The sequence below is a fragment of the Pseudonaja textilis genome, chromosome 1 (assembly GCF_049901715.1).
Source record: "Pseudonaja textilis isolate UNSWEBS1 chromosome 1, rPseTex1.2, whole genome shotgun sequence".
Classification (NCBI taxonomy): domain Eukaryota; kingdom Metazoa; phylum Chordata; class Lepidosauria; order Squamata; family Elapidae; genus Pseudonaja; species Pseudonaja textilis.
This window is the reverse complement of record NC_141990.1, coordinates 59532933-59550250: the sequence shown is the minus strand read 5'-3', so window position 1 is coordinate 59550250 and position 17318 is coordinate 59532933. Positions and strand designations below refer to the sequence as shown.

The window sequence follows — 17318 nt, the reverse complement described above, 5'->3', positions numbered from 1 at the left end:
TGACATTGCAGTGAATCAGAAGTAATAGTTCTGAATTTCCCCTACATTTCTCATTACTGAGAATGTCTAGTAACATGGTTATAAAACATGGAATCACTGTGCTACAAGTCATGTAACTAGCTGCTGTTTATTGGAGCATGGATATTTGAAGATGAGTGATGGTCATCTTAACAATAAGCACCACATCATCCTTGCATGCATTCCCTCCAGCTGAGACTCAAGTCAAGAACATTCTTTGCAGGGTACTTCAGATGGCTGCTGGCTGCCTGCAGTTTAGCAGTTTGAATCTCACCAGGCTCAAGGTTGACTCAGCCTCCCATCCTTCTGAGGTTGGTAAAACGCGGGCCCAGATTGTTGGGAGGGCAATAGGCTGACTCTGTAAACCACTTAGAGAGGGTTGCAAGCCCTGTGAAGCGGTATATAAGTCTTAAGTGCTATTGCTATTCTACAAAGAAATACTCTGGTTAAGGATTGCACTTGGGACTTCTGCATGCACAGCAGGTACTGCACCACTTAGCCTTTCCATGTCTCTTTCTCACATGAAAATAGAAACAGTACTCTCCTATGGAACAGGTGGGAGATTATAATGTGAACTTCCTGACTGGGTCACGATTTGCACTGGGGACTCTTAGCCACATAATCCATACTACCATAAGAAAGGGCTGGTGTTTTTGACAGCAGCTACATCCAGTTGCCCACGTAAGAAACCATTCAACAACGACAAAGCTCAAGTAACTGTTCAAGCCACATATTAGCGCTGATGTATGAAGTCCTATTATGAAGTAATGGGGTTTGGGCGGGGAGGGGGAGAGCCATGCCTCCTAAGCTATTTTATTGTAGGAGGCCAGAAAGAGGTATTCTGTTTTTCTTGAACTTGTGTTGCTGCACATTTCACCGCTCACCATTCAATCTTTGCCTTAAGGTTTGCTATACTAAATCAAAGACATAATAGCAGGTATTATAGGATCTGCTTACCTGGAAAGGTCCTGCAGGATTGATGGGTACGTGTACTTGCTGCCACATATTTCCTTTGTCTCCTCTGAGTGACAAGGCTTGAGTGGGTTGCTTATTCTTCACGTGAACCAGGAGATTTAAGGATCCTATAAAGGAATGGCATGAAACACTGGAGTCATACTGCTTCTTTGCAGCAATCCTTTTGTCACAGGGATCAATTGACATTTGCATCTATATTAGATCTTGCACATTGGTTCTTTCACTGAATGCATAAGAAGTGAGTATGGGCTATTAGCAATCTATATATCTTTCATTATTGCAATCTTGGAGTAGAGGTATACATTTAAAAGTCTTATGCATTGTTTCCCTGAAGAATTCTAGTTAATTCCCAGTTAATCTTATCCCAACTTGGGTGCTCATTATTCATTCAGTAAGTAATATCCCAGTTTAATGTATGCCTCCATTCTTTCCTCCTCATTTTTTTAAGTTGAAAAGGAAGATCTAAAAGAAATGAACATGTTGCACTCCTTTATTACTATCAAGAACCCTGAACTGGTAGGGGTTCTAGTATCTTGGACTACAATGTCTACATCCAGACAACCTTGGTTATAATTTTTCTTCAGACATTTGCCACCATAGGGAGGTTGAGGGACCAATCGTGACGTTGATTTAAGAAAGTCAGTATTGAAAATGGACATTGAACTGTTTATAAACCAAACTGCAAACTAAACTCAACTGCAGCCATGACACTTACTAAACACATGTAGGATAAGTAGAAATGCCTTCACTGAGCAGAGGGTTAGATTCAATGGTCTAAATTACCATTTCCAACTCAATGAATATGAATTCAGGTTCAGTTAACACTCCCTGTAGAAATTCTTTCCCAGAATCATCCTGCAGCATACACCTCTATAATAGGCATCTAAGGAGCATTAAAGCTAATAAAATATGTGTTTAATAGGCATCTGGTCTGGCAGACCTTATCAAAGAGCAAGCTTCAATGAGCAAGCTCTTGTCTGCACATATTGTTTTCTGAAATGAATGTTTATTTAATTGATTTCCAAACGATCACCATGGGAAATGTGCTAGGATGGGACAAAGCTATACAAAACTTTGCATAGAAGTCAATTTCCAATTGCAAGGCTGTGAATATACTGCTTGAGAGATTCACAGCCTGGCTGCTGAAGGAAGCAGATACTACCAAGTTACTGAGCTCATAATTTTATATACATACTTTCCTGGAGGTAAGCTATCTGAAACCAGGAGGAACTAGGGTAACGGGAAGATAGCTAGAATGGAATTTGCAACTGAACTTTTTAGAAAATGGATGCCCAATTGCTTTGTGCTAATGGCAAGTGCTATATAGTAGCATGATAGCTGGCCTGTGGTTGGACAAATCCAATTTGAAACTTCAAACTCTACTTAGCCATGAGATTACCACAGAGACATTGTAGTTGAGCCGATCTCACAGAATTACTCATGAAGGTAAAGTACTGGAAGACATGCCACCCTGAACAGCATAAAAACATTGATAAATCTTATTTTTATTACAAGACAATGTTTCCCCTAGAAATCTATTTGTCTTGTCTCCCTTAACTCTCTAAATTTAATGTACTTTTTGACCTATTATAAATTACTAGTCAGTCAAGACATGCTAAAAAAACACATAAAATCCAGACATTTCATTGGTCTTTTTAGGAAAAAATGCCATCACTGGGGTCAGGTTTCAACTTGTCTCAGTAATATCCAGAATTAATGATTAAAGAAAGAAGTCTAAACAAAAGAAAAAAATCTGCTTAAACCCACACTATTCTTAGATTGTTTTCCAATTTTCTTCTATGTCTGTTTGTTGGTTGATATGTGAATAGGTGTTGATATGTATAATTTAACTTCACTTATATCTGTAGAATGAACTATTAGTGTTAAACCAAAGAACATAGTCAATTTTGGCCACCTGAGGAATGTAACTTGAAGGAAGGAGAAATAAGTTGCTCTGTCACACTGGAGAGATGACCAAGTATGATTTCACTTGCTTTGCATTATGGATAGGGTGTTTTTTTCCTTAAACAGGAAATCTAATTAATATGCTTTAAACCAGAAGTTTTAGGTTTGGTGATTTGCACCCCTAATTTAAATCATTCCACTCTAGAACCAACTACGGTCCCTAACAGCTAAGAAGTAAAAGATTTCGTTGACATTATTCACCAGATTAGTTCTTCTGAAGAGGCAGATAGCAATATTACACAGCAGGCAGGTTCTGTATTACCACAAAAATGTGACTGACCATCACATTTTCATGGCTACACATTCTAATGGAACCAAAATAAAATAAAATGGAACTGCCATATTTAATTCTGTCAATCAAGAAATGTATTAATCAGCTCCAAATGGATATTGTAGGAAAGGTGGGCCAACACCCAAATATTTGAGTTGTGGTGTACAATGAATATAATAACTCTTCTGCTGAGATCTGAGTTATACATATCCCACATTGGTCCCAGGGTAGCAACAGAGTGAAGGGATCCAGTGGTGGGATTCAAAAATTTTTCACTACCAGTTCTATGGGCGTGGCTTGGTGGGTGTAGCAGGGGAAGGATACTGTAAAATCTCCAGTCAGAGGGGTTATTTGCCAGTTCTTTGAACTACTCAAAATTTCCGTTACCAGTTCTCCAGAACTGGTCAGAACCTGCTGAATACCACCTCTGAGGGATCTATACTTTGTCCCAATATTGCTTTAACTAAATGCACGTGCATGTATTTATACACATATATGCACAGCAAGTTGTCTCATGGACCATAGAAATGGGCATTATCAGCCTGCATTTGAAAGAAGTTCCTTTTCTGCAAATTTGGAGCCCTTTCTATCTGAACTACTAGATTTCAGTCTTCTGTGGTTTGGGTAGAAGAACACTCAAAACATAAATCTTTTACTTTTCCCTTCTGCCTATCCCCTCTCCCTCATGTTTCTCCTGATACAACTCCATCCACATACACCAGGGCCCCTACATCAATGCCCAGGGCCTTGGGCATTGGGGTTCTTGCATCTTTCCAAGCTGCTATGCCCAATTCACAGCCAACAAAAGTTTGCTCATCCTTTATGTTCAGTAATACATTATCTGCATGAAATTTGTTTTCCTACTACTAGAAGAAGTTGGTCCTCAGCAACTTGGGTAAAAGGCAAATTATTTTCTTCCTTTTCAGCATCCAGTCTTCTTTAATATCCGATACCTATTTGAAAGTGGACATCAGACAGAGATCTGGCTAAACTGGCAAGGCAACCAGAGCTGTTGATAAACTGGAGGGGGTTTAGAAGTGTGCAGTGCTGATGAGAATCCTGTAGCTGTTCCACAAATCAGTGAAAACTTGGCTTTGTTCCCAGGCCTGGGCATAGGGTGGTTGTTGAGGCACTGTTAGGTTTTTTTTTTTTTATGTATTGGCTTGTTTGTCCTGGACATGCATGTTTTTCCCCCTTTCTTCCCCTTTCTTTACTTTTTAGATATAAGCCATCCAGAGTCATTGGCCAAATAAATCCAAATGAACAAACAAATAAATAAAGTCATAACTTGGCTACTATAGTGTGACTGCTGGACTAGCTCTGATGAGTTTAAACAAGAGCAACTTTATGTTAGCAACATTTCTAAGACCATTTCCATCAGTTTGAATGGGAGGCACTAGGTCAGTTCAATAAAAGGATCCCCTCCAGGTCTCAAGCTTTAAGAAATAATCCTGAAAACTATTTTGGACCAAATCTTTTGAACAGAGAAATTGAATTTTAATGGACAACTCTCTCTGTGCCGTCCTTCTTTCAAGCTGGATAAATGCCAGACACTGCACTCATTAACTTGTGAAGACATCTGGAGGACACTTACACTTCCTTCATTATCCATCCGAGTATCTCTAGCATTTCTGGCTCACGTCATGATTAATAATCAATTTAGCAAAGAAATGCCAGGAAATCAAGCATCATTCAGTGTTCTGATCTTATCTACCCATCCTAACTATAACGTTCCAGGCAAAAATATGCCAGCACAGCCAGGAGTGGAACAAATTATCCAGAAAATGAATTCTAATGCCTGTATGAAGAAGGCAAAGAACAAAGGGAAGTGAAACAGCATCTGGAAAGCAAAATATATATATACATGCTTTGAAATTTTCACCATCAAGCAAACTGAAACAATGTGTATTTTTTGCAGAAAGTTGCATGTTTGCACCAATCAAGGAAAGAAAAAGAACCAAGAAAATGTCATTTCATCAACTGGAGGCTCAGGAAGCATTCTGAATAAATTATGGTTTATTGGTTAATCTTGATCCTCTTTTTTCAATTAAAGTGGAAGAATATAAATGGGAAAACAGGACAAATAAACTGGGGACATACAACTCAGTTCTGCTCTGCTGTTCTGTTGTTTAGGATGAGGAAATTATTTTTCTGAATACTGTACATATACAACCACATTTATCTGAATAGCAAGAAGAAGTGGTATGCCTAAATTTGGACAATATGTTTTAAATGCTGTAGTCTAACTTTTAAAAATCTGGAGATTAAATCCCTAGTGATGAGATCATATAGGTCTATTGGGTTGTGATAGCAAGATATAATGATTATTAGTGAACTGCTCATCAAAAGGTGAGAATATTTGAATCTAAAAGCCTGGTTCAGATATTACACAGAGCCTGCATTTTAGAGAGAACTCAAAATGTTCAGATATTAAAAGGAGAGAAGTCAAAGTCCTAAGTAAGATTGTAAAAGTTACATCAGGTAGAAAAATCTACCTGGATCTCTTTCCCCAACTAGTTCTTATTCAGCTTGATGAAAGAAAATGTTCTTTGAAGATGACAATTTTGGAGAAATTTACATCTTTAGCTCTGATATAGCTGAGGGCAGGGGTGGGATTCTACCAGTTCGCACCTATTCACTAGAACCGGTTGTTAACATTCTAAGCAGTCTGGAGAACTGGTTGTTAGAAGAAATTACTGGCCTAATCCTGTAAGGAAGGCAGGAAGGAAACATTCTGGTGTTGCTGACAGAAACTGCCTCTCCATTAACCCTTATTACATTCTTGGCAGGACTAGACTTCCTGGCTCAGGAACTTCTCTGGAGTTTTTTCCCTCCTTTGATGGTACTTTGCTTGTGTGGAGTGACCATTCAAAGTTACAATGGCATTGAAAAAGAGTGACTTATGACCCTTTTTCACACTTACAACTGTTGCAGCATCCCCATAGTCATGAGAGGCCAGGCCAGGAGATGCGTGCCTCGATGTGAGTGATATTGAATTAGCCACACCCAGCCAATAACATGACCACCAAGCCATGTCCACCCAGTCGCATGACCACCAAGCCACGCCCACCACTTAAGCCATGCCCACAGAACCGGTTGTTAAAAATCTGAATCCCACCCCTGGCTGAGGGTGTGTGTGTGTGTGTGTTTTGCTTTGTGGAATAATTTCTCTAGCAGTCTTCAGCCTTCCTGGCAACTCATCCCTCTAGAGTTTTTAGTAGTGATACTACTGATTATACTACAGGCAGGAATGGAAGGAATGCTCTTGAGAAATTGTTGGGGAATCTCCCCTGGATACAGTAAGTTAAAATATCCTGATTCACCTAAGTTCTCTTCCTTTGGATAATTTTCTTTTTGTAAAGGGAGCATTGGGGTGGGAAGGAACTCTCTCACAAGCACATCTCATTTACCCCAAAGAACCAATTTACTGTAGCTCAGCTGGCACATTATACACATGCAAAAACAGAATGTCGTTGGAAGCAGTCATGCAAGTTTGGAAAAAGAACTGGCTACCTTAATGATATAAGGAAAGTGGCATCTCATGCCTATACCTGCTTCTCTGAAATACTCCTTTTAAAGAAGTATTTCTTCCCTTTTTTAAGGTTCTTTTTTATTTTGGTGATGACTTTTAATAAAGATCTCAAGAAGTGGAACAATGTCTTTATTAGCTCACAGACATCTTGGTCATCTTTTCATTTTCTTCTCCTGTTTATCTTCTCCTGTTTGGCCATTTCTTCCCAGACTAAAATGCATTTGGCTTTTCCTTGAAACATCTGCACTGAAAAGGACTGGCTAGGGTTCAGTGCCAATTATGTGCAAAGGATCAAAGCTCTCCATGGCAAGAAAACAGAAGAAATCCCTAGACGCCAATTGCCGTTTTTCACATATGGGGACGAACATGGTATTTGTCTTTTTATATAAATATTTAATATGTTTATTTATGTTATTATTATAACTATATTAACCAGAAGACAAATAAAGGGCGATAATAAATGGTGAGGAATTGATCAATGTGTGGGAGAGCTGTGCCTGCTGCTACCTCTTTATAAGACTCGAGCTGGCATTTTAGAAGAGCGTCTGGTATACAAAAGAGCACCAGCTGTGATACCAGATACAGTAGCCCAGGGGGATGCATTTAAATGCTACAGATTTCTGGACGAAAAGGTCTGATTTCAGTTTCCATTCAACAGAAAACTTACTTAGTTAGATAGAAGATGTACCTAAAACCTGTTGTAGATAGCCCAGTGATGTTAAAGGAAGCATGGCAAATGGAAACATCAGTAACTCTCTCTATATTTTTCACAATCATGAGTTGTGGCACATTGTTCAATTCTGCAGACATGAAGAGAGGGAGAAAAGAAGTAGATGGCTAAACGTAGAAGTTATGAGAACAACCTGACAAGAATGCCAGTTTCACAAGTCATCCCAAAGCTGATATCAAATCAACAACTGGGTTGTTCAGTAATATATTTAGGAGAGTTGGAGGTAGATCTGTAGTTGTACAGTAGTTTAGAGTGGAGATGAGGTAGATGGTTCATGGTCAAAAACCCTGGACTGTAGAACACAAGAAAGATCCAGAGAGTCCAAAAGTAGATGGAAATCCATGGAAACTCTGACTCAACTTTGAATCAATTATAAATGTTTACTTTTTTTAAAAAAAAAGTCTGTCTGTCTATCTATCTATCTATCTATCTATCTATCTATCTATCTATCTATCTATCTATCTATCTATCTATCTATCTCTATCTACCTTCTATCTTTCCAATCTATTTGCCACCCATCTCACAGTTCAAGGATTAATTTTAACTATTAACATCTATATCTGATATTGCTGAAAATTAACAGTGATAACAACATCTCTTAACAGATAATCAGAGTTGGAAGGGACCTTGTTGGTCATCTAGTCCTCTTAATTTAATCTCTTCTGGTTTTCACCAGCTCTTTAGCATAATTTTCTTCTGATGTTCACCAAATATGTTGGAACTACGCCTCCCAGAATTCCTGACTGGAAGGAATTGGTATATGGAAGAAAAATTCCATAATTCTTTTGATTTGTATTGTACACATCTGGAGTCACATTCTTTTCACTTGTATTGCAAAGCTCTTACCTCCCTTGCACAGTCTTCCTTAATCCATTTGAGATGACTGTTTTTGCAGAATATTCTACATTTGGTAACATCATTTGTTTTTTCATTCCCTTTTTTAAAGCACTGCCTGACCCAGGAATGTGACATCAAATTTAATGTAACCTTATATATCATGATGTCAGGTTTTAAAGCAACTTAAAATTATCACGATTATTATTCATGATTGCTTAGAAATCATAGCTCTAATGGCTTTAAAGCCACTGCTTCCATCTAGCTTATTAAACTCTGCATTGAGATAGCACTTCTTCAAAGTTTCAAACAAGAAATCCTTGGAAATGATGGCAGCCAAATGCAGGGCTTTTGACCACATGTAAAACAGAATGCTACCAAACAATGATTTGTGACATAAGATTTAATAAGGAAGCTACTGTAGCTAAATAATAATCGGAACAGCTAAACTCAAGAATTTACATTCATTTCAGCTGCATCTGTCAAACCTTGGCAGGGGGCTGGCAATTGGGTTAAAAATGTCCCCCTGCTCCCAATCCCATGAAATAAACAGATTGTAAAAAAAACATTCCATTCCTTGTGATGATGACACCACATCAGTGGATTGTCTCTTGGAAACCTTCCAGAAAATTGGGTGACTGAGTTGCAGTTCTGATTTGCTGATTTGTCAATGGTTGCTCAGCCTTATAAAGGACATTGCTATTTTTTCCAGAATATTTATTTAATTTATTTCCTTGTGTGAAATGCATGCTTGCATTGAAATCAACTGCTATAAGCCGACCATGGGAAGTACTTGTTAATTGATAAAAACTTAGTTCATTAATTATATAGTCAAGAATGTTTTTAAAGTTCTGGAGGAGAAGACTGTCTTTTAAACAGGAAGAACATTAAAAAATAGGCCTTTGGACATCACAACGGCTTCAGGATAATTTATAATGAAAAGTTGTAATGAATGGGAAGAAATCCCATTCCAGAGAATTCAGGCACGTAAGATGGATAAATGAGCTGACTTCTTGGTCCAGGTAATGGGCAGCGACAATTGAAGTCTGGGAAAATCAAACAGAGAAACCAATCAGGTGGGTTTCTACCTGACTAGAGTTGGTAAGTGTGAATATTCATTTTTTTTTTCTTTCGAGAAAGAAAAATGGGAATATCTCTCATCCACGGCTCTTGGGAAACCAGGTAAGAAAAATAGCCCCAACCATCGAGATCTGGGTTATAGATCAAGATCAGCATTTTACTTTATTTTTGCCCAGGATTTAGCACAGTGTAATGCACTGTATGGGAAAGGAACAGTACAAGGGAGATAGAAGCAGTGATTGTACTACCAAAGAGCTGCTCTCTGGTGTTTCAGGAAGAAGCATTCCTAGTGGAAGGCGAAGCCTAAAAGAGCACAGTGACCTTGAATGGGCAAAGGCATAGAAGTGGTTTGTATATAATCAAGAAAGGCAACTGCAGTTTTGGTGGGTAGAATAACATAGCACTTAAAGAAAAAAAAATGGAACTGTCAGTGGCCCTTTATATATTTCCAGGGTAAATCAGTTAAAATAAATTCCAAGTGGGAAGTTGATAGGTATTCCATTTGCAAAGCAGAACTTTTAATTGCATTTATTAGAGATTTTAATTTGCTTTTATTTTTGATGTTATGTGTTCTCTTGTGATTTTTATTCTGGGAACTGCCTTGGGATTTTAAAAATGGATTAAAATGCAAATTAGGCTAATTTGCATAAGACATGAATTAGGCTGCTGCTGCTTGGATGTTTAGATTATGGCAATCCTAGGTATAACTTTAAAAAATCCCTGAACTTGGGGGGGGGAGGGTGTTTCTATTCTTTTCTCTCCCCTCTCCTGGTTCTTTGTCATTTAAAATATAAACTTGAAAGCTGGGAGTGTCACAGCGCCTATTTGTGCTATGTTACTCTAGAGATTTTTTGGCCCTGCAGTGGGGCTATAATACTTTATGGTGAGCTAAATAATAATAATTTCAACAGGCTCACAAGCTAGAGGTGGAGAAATGTTTTCCCAACAACTGCAGAAATGTGACTTTTTGGCATAGGGCTGGTTTCAGGAGTACCAGAACCCCAACAAGCCAAAAAGCAGCTGCTTAATTTCTGCTTTCCCATTTATTGTCTGTTTCCCTGACTGTATTTCCAAGAAAGGTGGCTCTAATGCAACTTGTGATAAAATACTGATTTCACATAAAGCCCCTGCAGGAAAGTCCCAGGGGTGAGGTAGAGCTCTCAGTAAGAATCTATTACCTTTCGTAATCTTACAAACAAATATGGGGTTCTTTTTCTCACTTAAATCAATGATAATGAAAAGCAATGAGCAACAAGCGTGTGTTCTTGGCTATGCAGCACTGGTGGCAAGTTACAGGTCTGCAGAGAAGTAGGGGTGTCAAGGGGAAGAAAGAGAGAGAGAGAGAGATGGGAAAAGCCAATTCTCTTGGTAGCAGAGGAAGAAAAATATCATGCAGCTCCAGGCTGAGATTTTTAGTAATGCAATTTGTCTCTATGCCAGGATAAGATGTATTTACTCTTCTCTTGGCTCTAATGATTCTTCATAAAGCAACATGTGTCTAATAGGCACAACTGCAGAATCTCAGCTGCCTCATGATCTCATCGACTTGGTGCATTGTTTTAATGATGCTAGTTGGTATTCTGCCTAAATTGCCCAGCTACTAGCCCAGTCTGCCAGCTTCCTCACAACACATAAAACAGTTTCTATTACACAGAAGCATTTTCTCCAGGTCACTTTTGCTATATAGTCTTGTTCGGTGGCCTAATGAACACAAATAAGTCATCCTGATGGCTAAATGCAGCAGTAAAGCAACGCGATGGGAACACGGTATAAAATAGTGCATCCCTTTAAAATAAAACTCTGTTCTCTTGAGGGTGACATTTGCTTAAAACAGGACTTCAAAGCTTTTTTTTTTTAATGTGAGAAAAGTGCTACAATGTCCTAGCTAGCTTTTTCCAGCAATATGCTTCTCCAGGGAATATTAATTCTTATGTTGCCAGAAATTACTGGCAGTAACTTTCTTTTTATTCATTAAAAAGCAGCTCTATCACCTTTTGTATATATATATATTTAAAGGAAAAGTCCTGGAGGCTTGCTTTTTGCATTTCATGAGTTGGGCCAAAATCTCCAGGAGATTTTTCTAGAAATAACATTTTTAATTTAGGGTCTTATTGGTGACCCAAGGGAGCACAGAAAACAACTATTGAAAAAATGATCAAATCCTCACGCTATATAAAGAAGTGGAGACTCATGGCCCATACCTAACCAGTCTGAAAACCCTTTTGGCACTGTCTGGAGCAGTCCCAAATTGCACGACCAAAACTCAGTGGCAAAGGACAAACAGTGTTGGTGGGCAACAGAACTTCAAATTAATCTTCCTCCCTTTCTGCTAGTCATGTCAGGCCCTGGTCCCTAGCAAAGCTCAGTTTTTAAAAAAGTAGTTCTCCCTACAAAAAGGCTACCTACCCCTCCTCTAAATATCTTCAACTTGCCATTTAAAACCAATTAATTTGGTCTCAACAACACTCCCTTCTTGCAATATGCATAACTGAGTTAATACTACAGACTGTTGTTCTTCGAAGACACACATGGGAATCTGAGGCTGTGTCTACAGAACATTTGAAGTGGAGTGTCTCTGGAGATTCTCATTCTCCAGGTCATGATTGTCCCTGAGATGCTTGTTCAAGAGGCAGCTAGACTTTCTTTGTTTTTCCTTGAAGACATTTTGCTTCTCATTCAGAATTGAAGAAGCTTCTTGGGATGAAAAGTGAAATGTCTTCAAGGAAAAACAAAGAAAGTCCACTTGCCTCTTGAACAAGCACCTTTGGGACATTTGGAGTGGAAATGTATTATATGTCTATTCCAGATTCAGAGTACAGGATAACAGAGTTGGAAGGGAACTTGGAGGTCTTCTAGTCCAACCTCCAGCTTAAACAGGAGACCCTATACCATTTCAGACAGATGGTTATCCAATCTCTTTTTAAAAACCAGTGTTGGAGCACTCACAAAACTTCTGGAGGCAAGTTGTTCCACTGATTAATTGTCCTCACTGTTATCAAATTTCTCCTTAGTTCTAGATTGCTTTTCTCCTTGATCAGTTTCTATCCATTGCTTCTTGTCCTGCCTTTAGGTACTTTGAAGAATAGGTTGACTCCCTCTTCTTTGTGGCAACCCCTTAGATATTGGAATATTGCTATCATCTCCCCCTAGTCCTTCTTTTCATTAAACTAGGCATACCCAATTCCAGCAACCATTCTTCATATGTTTTAGCCTCCAGTCCCCTAATCATCTTTGTTCCTCTCTGTACACTTTCTACGACCTCAGCATCTTTTTTACATTGTGGTGACCAAAACCGGATGCAGTATTCCAAGTGTGTCTATAGAGATTCTTAGTTGTAATTAAGACAAAGAGTTCACCAATTGGTTCATATCTCCCAGGGAAAATTCTCTCTATCTCCTTCTCTCCTTCCCCATTGTGAGAACATTTTTTTTGCCCCATGCATATTTGAATAATTTGAATAATTATGGCAATCTCTCTTCAGAAAATCTTGCTTCAAACATCTGCAGTATAAAAAGGATGGTTTTAGGAAGATTGATTCACATTACCTCCAAACAGGTGATGCAGAAAGTGGTTGCTGCTTGTTTATTGTGATTAAAATGTTTTTCAGTGGAAATGTGATTCCCACCCCCATCCACCCATCTTACTGTGCAAAGCAAATTGATCTGGATGTGAGGTGAAGCGATTATATGATTGTTTTGCTTAACAGCCAACTCTGATTCACTGTGTATTTTGGATTGATTTGAAATCATATAAATCAATGTTTGGCAGTCTGAAATCTTAATAAGACATTTATAGAAGGAGTAATAGGCCACTTCTGGCATTTTGCCTCTAGATGTTTAATGGCAGCAGCAGCACTATATCTAATCTGATTTATTAATTCTGATCATGTAAAAAGTGATGTTTAGGATGTGGTGTGACCTTTGACACTCTTTTAGTCATCATGTTACTGACATGATGACTATGAGGTTGGAGTTGACTTATAAGTAACAGAATAATTTTCAAGTTAAATATGTGTGTTCAGTATCTTGAACAGAAGAGACCACGAGAACACTATTTGATATAGAATGTCTAATTATTATTTTATGTGTAGTCCCTATTACAATCCAATTACTTCTTAGTGACAATACTCCAATAGAATGTTTGTTAAACCCTGATACAATCTTCTTTCAGAAAAACAATTGAAGCCATGCCTTTTTAATCCAGCTATAACAATAGCTTCTGAACTAGACTGTATTTTAAATTGTGTAAGGTTTTGCTTTATTATTTTTATTATTGTTTTTTAAAATCATATTTAGTTTAATTGTTGTATATTTTAGTTTTTAAATTTGATTGGTTATATTGTGGTAGGTTTATTTAGATTTTTTTTATTGCTCTTTTCTACACTACTCTGGGACTTTTACAAGGAATACGAGTAGCATAGATACGAATACACATGAATACATTCATATGAAGAAATGCTCAAGATGATTCTCCCTGTAGCTCCATCCAATCATCTTAATATGTGAGTATCATTCACTATATGGATCAACCACACATTGGGAACAATCTTCTTGCTGCCTGCATTATTTCAGAGATTGAATGCGACTGAAGACCATCTGTCTTAGGACAAAGATTTTCAGAAAGTAGCTCTAGAGACCTAGGAGATCACTGGGCAAACAGCAGCAAGGAATGTTAATTATTCCCCATCTACACATAGAAAGCCATCATTCTTTGCTGCCATGTAGAGTTGTCCAAAGTTTTTTTTACAGCCTCATTATGATAAGCCTACGGAAAAAAAATCACCCCCCCCCAAAAAAAAAGAATTATGAGCTCTAACATTTGACTTCAAGATGCACTTGAAATTCTGGTTGATTATAATGTAGATTTTAGAAATCTGGAAGGTCTCCATTCCTGCCCCAGTATGAGAAGCAACACCTAGTTTACAGAATTCCAAGGCTGTTCTATGAGATTTCTGGATGAGTACAATGAAAAAGGCTTTGCTACCCAGGAAATATTAATGGACCTCTGCAAAACTCTTCATTCTCTACATGAGACAGAAAGCATTTTCCTATAGGTAAACAAATTAAAACATCAACCATGCGTTTGAAAGAAAAAGAGAAAGAGGTACGGGAGCTGAATTTTGTAAGGGAAGGGAGGAAAGCAGAGGAACCTTGAATCTGTAACTTTGCCTGAACAGAAGCCCTTAGTACCATAAGTAGGTGGTGAGAATGGCTACCTTCTTCATATTTCTCAGTTGGATCTGCTTTTATTGAGAATCCAGCAGTGAGGTAAACTAACAGTGGTTTGGATTAAGTGAATTTGCAAACAGCTGCAAGCCACTGAGTTTTTCCTTCCCCTGCAATGAGAGGTTGGAAAATAATGTATCACAGCTTTACTTACCCTTGCAGAAACAGTACTTATACTTTCAAGGCCAGATAGTACAACTCAAATTACTTGCCAGAAACCAAAGATATGCTGCCCTGAGTTAAGAAAAGCTTTAGGATAGCTTTGTGGTATATCACAAAGACTGATGTCATGTCAAACATTCTAACTCATTCTCAAGCCCACCATGTAAGCTGACCAAACAATCAAAACCTTCCCTTGCTATCTACATTCAACAGCTACAGTCCTGAACATAATGCCAGTCTTCCTAATTATCATCTCATCATTGCCATAATCTAATGTAGGCATGCACATTTCTCATAAGCCAAAGAGTATATTTGGCTTTTAAATACCATGCTGAAGGTTGCATTCCAAAAAGGAATACTCAGGCTGATTTTATTTAATTCAATTGTGATTAAAAGTAAATGTAGTTGATACAATTACTCACCATTCATACGTCTCATAAAATCTGTCATCTTAAAATTATATGTCATGACTCCATTGATGAAGGAGATGGAGCCGAGACACTTAAGACTCAATAATTTATCCTGAGGAATGGACTTGCTTGATTGTCTCTGTGTCAGCTGTCTCTGTGTCAACGTTAGAATAAGACGGTCCGAGGGGTAGATAACTCCAATGAGACGATCCGATACTTAAAGACTTATGATAACATCCTACTCCCTGGATGGGTGACAAGTGGACGAAATCGCGGGTGGTGGTCTAGTTAGGAGGTGGGGCTGGAACGGACAGGGTAAGAACGTGAGGGTAAATGGAATCGCTGATTCGGGACTGAGGGAAAGTTACCGCAATTAGTTAGGAAGTTCTGGATGTTAGGCAGCAGTGGCAGCCGGAAGGTAGTTATGTTTATTAAGTGATTATTTAATCAAAGACATGTATAAATATTGCTCTGGATTGCAATGCAAACCAGACTCAACTTTAATACGTTTTTGCTTGTTGTTATTCGCTGTTTTGGGCATGAGAGGTGAATAAACTCTTCTCAAAAATCTACAAGAGTGAGTGGTCTAGTTACACCCTAACGTTGGATGTACAGCTGAGATTATAATTTGATTAACAACTTTTGGACATTTTTGACAGTCATGATTAAGACCTTGGGGACTATTTGTGATCCTGAGATCATAGATGGTGTGCTTCTGCTGTGATGAAACTATATTGCAACGACCAAGATCAAAGATATGTAGGAAAGTACAAAGTAGTATATAAAAAGCAAACTAAGGATCTAAGCAAAATCCAAATAACAGTAATTTATTTCTACAGCAGTTACACATAAGACTTCAACAATATTAGCTATCTCTCCTCCAGTCAACAATATTAGCTATCTCTCCTCCAGTTCTCCAGTTGGATGTATCTTGATCTCAGCGGTTGTATAGTCATCACGACTAGTGGTCCCTGAGTTTTCCATGAATGTGGTTAATTACCCCTGAAAACTAGGCCAAATAGTGGCTATCTTTCTGACAGCAAATGCTATTAAAGTAAACTAATTATACATTGCATTGCATTTGGGCTATACCTTTACCAATTATTAATTTGATTATGGGCTTGCACAGTATTGTTAGTTGTTGTTTATAAACTGTGCTACAGCAATTGAGCCAACCCAAGTCTACACTTAGCAGACTTCTGTTCATAATATGCAAGCTTCCCAACCCCTTTTCCCATATGCATGCACATGCACATCTTGCAACTATGTTCTGGGGAAATTCCTCAAATCTTATGAAACAAGCATAGAGGCCCAGGAGACTCCTGGAAGTCTGGGGAATTTGTCCAGTTAATCTAAAGGAAATAATATGGTTGTATTTTCATATACTTGTATAATGTACACATTGTTGTACATATTACTTGCACAGATGAACCAATTTCTTCAATGGAGAAACTATGTGCTTTAAACTGCTCATTGAGTACAGAAAATTAAGAAGATGGCCTTGAGGGAAATAGGCAAGAACTGCAATATAAGCAAAGAGAGCTGAAACAAGCTTGGGAAACAAAATAGTATTGAAAAAAGACAACATAAACAGGCTCCTCCTTGATTGACTGGGATATATATAAAAGAGAGGGGAGATGAAGCATCATCGGGCTTGCAAGGTTTTGTTATCCTAGTTTATTTCAATAAAATATAGTTTTAATCTTCCTGAGGATTCTATTTCCTGATCCTAAGGAATTTACAATGAGATAGCCCCAATTACATAGGTAGTTATCCAATTAATAAACCAATTATTCTTTTGTCAAAGCAAAACAATGTTAGCGTGGAAAGCACTGATTTTTGAGGGGACAGCTTTCTTGAGTTTTTAATTTTTCTTGGGTCAGGATAGTCTAGGGTAGTCTAACCACTCTTTTTCTGCATATTGGAGATCAAATATATAATGATACCTTCCTTCATGCTTTGTGAAAGTGTGCTGGTTTATTATACAAATCTCTACTTCTTTTCATGATTACTCGGGGAAGGCTGTTACTCTTTTTAAAACAGCACAAACATCTGGACCAGGGATGAAATTCAACCACCTTGGCCCAGCTTGGGAGAGGTAATAGAGACGATTTGA

At 38.1% G+C, this 17318-nt stretch overlaps 1 protein-coding gene across 2 annotated transcripts in view; it reads right to left on the bottom strand.

The window, feature by feature from the left end:
* MDGA1 (MAM domain containing glycosylphosphatidylinositol anchor 1) overlaps positions 1-17318 on the bottom strand; it is a 329389-nt gene that overhangs the window by 17917 nt on the left and 294154 nt on the right. For both annotated transcript variants that reach the window (XM_026695587.2, XM_087935247.1), the window contains exon 15: positions 976-1100. In XM_026695587.2, the coding sequence (XP_026551372.1) occupies positions 976-1100 (125 nt within the window). The remainder of the gene's footprint in view (positions 1-975; positions 1101-17318) is intronic.